Source organism: Pinus tabuliformis, chromosome 3_2, assembly GCF_031772625.1.
Source record: "Pinus tabuliformis cultivar Carrire ecotype Pingquan chromosome 3_2, CPIR1, whole genome shotgun sequence".
NCBI lineage: Eukaryota > Viridiplantae > Streptophyta > Pinopsida > Pinales > Pinaceae > Pinus > Pinus tabuliformis.
The window spans coordinates 557,856,107-557,860,071 of NC_142302.1; the positions used below are offsets into that span (position 1 = coordinate 557,856,107).

General features: G+C 42.0%; 1 protein-coding gene across 1 annotated transcript; it reads left to right on the forward strand.

Moving 5' to 3' along the window:
- The first annotated feature begins 1,532 nt into the window (after positions 1-1,532).
- On the forward strand, positions 1,533-2,546 carry LOC149181743 (putative jasmonic acid carboxyl methyltransferase 1). The gene is made up of 3 exons (XM_089418384.1): positions 1,533-1,703; positions 1,787-2,059; positions 2,141-2,546. Exons 2-3 carry the CDS (start codon positions 1,934-1,936, stop codon positions 2,516-2,518), a joined length of 504 nt encoding a protein of 167 aa, XP_089274510.1. The 5' UTR covers positions 1,533-1,703; positions 1,787-1,933; the 3' UTR covers positions 2,519-2,546.
- Positions 2,547-3,965: the final 1,419 nt, after the last annotated feature.

A 3,965-nucleotide genomic window follows, 5' to 3' on the forward strand; every position in this document is an offset into this window, starting at 1 on the left:
GGAAAATGGGGAGGCACAAAAGTCTAACTGAGAAAGCGGAAGAGAGATTTCCATGTCTAGATTAAGTCTAATTGTCTAGTGGGATAGGAGTATTCCTTTGTAACCCATGATGTAAGGGATAGAGCTAAAGATCGGGTCCCTAACTTCCTTGCTTTCAAAAAATCAATAGAAAGACACCCTTATCATAAATATAAAACACTCCAACAGAGCCTTGACCACCTGAATCCTTAGCAGTCGATTAAGGGACAACCTTAATATTGGGTTAGAACCTCATAAACTTACTTATTAATCTTCTCTCCTTTAAGACACTATTTACTATTTTTCTGAAGAGCCCTTAATGTTCTCAAATCCAATTTGGAAATGGTCTCTTCCTATTAAATACATCTGTATTTTTTAGAGTTCAATTTGTTCCTATAAAAATATGCTAAAAAGACGTAATTGTATCTAGAAAAAATTCCATTATAAAACCCAAAAGCAACCCATAAACACAAAGACTTTCTTAGTAAAAACACCCAAATTATCTTAAAAAATTCCATTATGAACACATAAACAGCGCATGAACACACATACTCCCTTAGCACAAACACTCAAGTATTCAAAAACTGAAATTTAACATATAGAAAGGCTGAAAAGTTGGGATATGCAAACACTTGCTTCCCTTGAATAAAGCAATTGTCTATAAAAGCGTTAAAAAGAGACTCCAACCCCTAATCTAAGATGCCTATTTTAAAAACATCATGAAAACTTTAAAAAATTTAGCCATGTTTTTGGGATAAACATATTGTAATGAAAAAATTATAATTAAAAAAAATAATTCTAGATTTGAGACCTCTGTGGTACAATATTTTTGATTCAGTCATCGGAGTTTCCACAGTAAGAGAATTGTTCTGCCAACGTTTCAAATCCCAACCGGGATCCATCATCAGGGCAACTTGAAGCTTGATAGAAAATTTAAATTTTAATTTTGAATTTAATTAATATTGAAAATTGCTTTTTAAAATGAGATAACCCTCTCTAGACAACGATTTTTCTAGATTTGTGCAGGCGTAAGCCTTGTGACATCAGCCTTACGACACAGAAAACATCGAATATTGAAAACACCATTACAGTGAAATCCATAAACATAGATATTATCTTTATGCATTCCCTTTCTGTTATATATTGACAATAGCGAGCCTCGATGTGATTCGGATGGGAGTACATTTATTTTTTGTTGGTCATAACATTTCGTCCACTCACCTGTAATACAATAAAGTAGTTGCACGCTACCGGCCCATCTGCATCTCCACCGCCACTTTTGCATCCACTAGAAACACAGCGTTGGCAGGCTTTTCTTTCGGAGTAGTCTAGCTAGGCGGAAGAATGGGCCGGTTTCCGTCACCGCCCGGAAAAACCTCCGGTTCCGGCCGCCGGAAATTCCTCCGCCCAGCTCCGCCACCCGCCGCGAGCTCCGCCCAGTGCCGCCGCTGCGATACAGAAGTTATAAAATTTCGTAGACTTCCACATACTAAGAAAGATGCATACGTGGCGCAATGGTAGTGCGTCTGATTTCAAATTACAGGGTTACGTGTTCGATTCCGATGTTGTGAGTTCGTTATTGTTATTTTGCAGCAGGCGTACCAGGTTCGTTCTACGGCAGGCTATTTCCAGATCAGACTCTCCATTTCATTCATTCTTCGTTTGGGCTTCACTGGCTTTCCCAGGTATGTTTTCACATATATATAATTTACTAGAATAAGTATAACTTAGTCTGGAGTCTCAGGTTAGTTTTCGTCTATATGATCAGGCTCCCGCTGAGATTTTGGAGAAAAATTCAGCGACATGGAACAAGGGAAAAATATTCTGCGAAGGAGGATCTCGGGCAGTCGGGGAAGCGTATTTTCTTCAATTTCAGAAGGATTTTAACACGTTTCTCAGAGCCCGTGCAGAGGAGATGGTTGCCGGGGGCCGGATGTTTTTGCTGTTAATGGGTCGAACATCTCACAATCCAACCGATCAGGGTTACGTCGCTTTCAACTGGGAATCATTAGAAACCAGTTTGAATGATTTGGTAAATCAGGTATAATATTGCTTTTTCCTTCAGTTGGAATTGGTAATGGGTCAAAAAATAGTTATAATTTTTGAGGTTTCATTGATGCAGGGTTTGATCGAGGAGGAGAAGGTGGACTCGTTCAACATACCCATGTATTGTCCATGTCCAGGGGAAGTGAGCAATGAAATAGCGAAAGAGGGTTCATTCGAAATACAGCGATTGCAGCTTCTGAGACGATCAGACAATATTCCGAAAGAGGAAATGGAAGCCATTGCAGGCTCAGCCTCTGCAAAGGATGCATATGGTCAAAAACTGTCAAAGCAATTCAGAGCAGTGTTGGAAAGCCTGATGAAACACCATTTTGGAGAAGAAATAATGGATGCGTTATTCGAGAAATATGGAGAAATAATGGGGAGGAGATTGAGCGAACGTATCGAATATGGAAAGAGGGGAGGACATCTGGTTATAGTCCTCCAGCGTAAATGAAAGCTTTAATCATGTTGAAAAAATAAAGGTGGGCTGTATCAATTTGTCAATAACGAACTCACAATATCGGAATCGAACACGTAACCTTTGTAATTTGAAATCGAACACGTAACCTTTGTAATTTGAAATCAGACGCACTACCATTGCGCCACGCATGCATTTTGTTAATATGCGGAAGTCTACCAAATTCTATAACTTTTTTGTTAATATGCGGAAGTCTACCAAATTCTATAACTTCTGTATCGGCAAATTCTATAACTTCTGTATCGCGACGGCGGCGCTGGGCGGAGCTCGCGGCGGGTGGCAGAGCTGGGCGGAGGAATTTCCGGCGGCCGGAGCCGGAGGTTTTTCCGGCGGTGACGGAAACCGGCCCATTCTTCCGCCTAGCTAGACTACTCCTTTTCTTTCCACTCACCCACCGTGACAGTCACCCCGGAATGTCGAATTCAGTGGCCTCACCACCCGCAGAACCAGCGCCAGTTTGGTGAGTATACGACTCCGAGCCAACGACACGCATAAGACGGAGCAATGCTTTTGCCGGTCTAACCACTGCACAATCTCGGCGTCTCGTCACCTCCGGAGTTTTTCTCGGCGTCTCGTCTAGCTCCAGCTCCATCTCCGTGAAAGTGCTGGAAAACTTTCGCGTGCAAAAACTCGATGTGCTCGCGGTGATTATCCGCGTAACCGGAAGTAATAATCCGCAAATCCGCGGTGATAATCTGCACAAGCTATCATACCTCGCTTATCGAGAGGTGATAACTCGCGTATCCACTGATAATTCGCGTATCATATGATAATTCGCATATCCATCGCTGATAATTCGCGTATGGACCATTATAGCTCGCATAACAGAATATAGCCCGCATACTCGGTGGTGATTACTCGCATATCCGGAGGTAAACAATCGAATAAACCACCGGGACCATTCGCGTATTAAGGTAATGATCCGAATCTCCTGCTTTGATAACCGGCGTATCCAGTGACAATTCGCACATCGGGTGATTATAAATTCGCATATCAAATGGGAACTCGCGTATTAAGTAATTATTCGGATATTCCGTTGATTATTCGCGTATCAGAGGCGGTTAAAGTCGCATATCTGGCAGTGCTTATCCGCATATTCTGCTGCAACTTGCATATCAGGCTGTGATAATCCGCATATTTGGCAGGAACTTGCATATCAGGTGTGATAATTCGCATATTCTGGCGAGAGTACGCATATCGGGAGAGAATCCACGTATCTCACAGTGATATCTCGCATATCCAACCTATATAACTCGCATATTCCGCTGAATTTAGTCGGATAACGGAGAAGAAGTCGCATATCCGGCGAGATAACTCACATATCGGCGACAGGTGGAGGGCGTCAGCGACCTCCGAGGGGCGCCTATTATGATATTAAAAAGTCTATGTGCTCATACATACAATGCATTCTTCGGAATTTTCT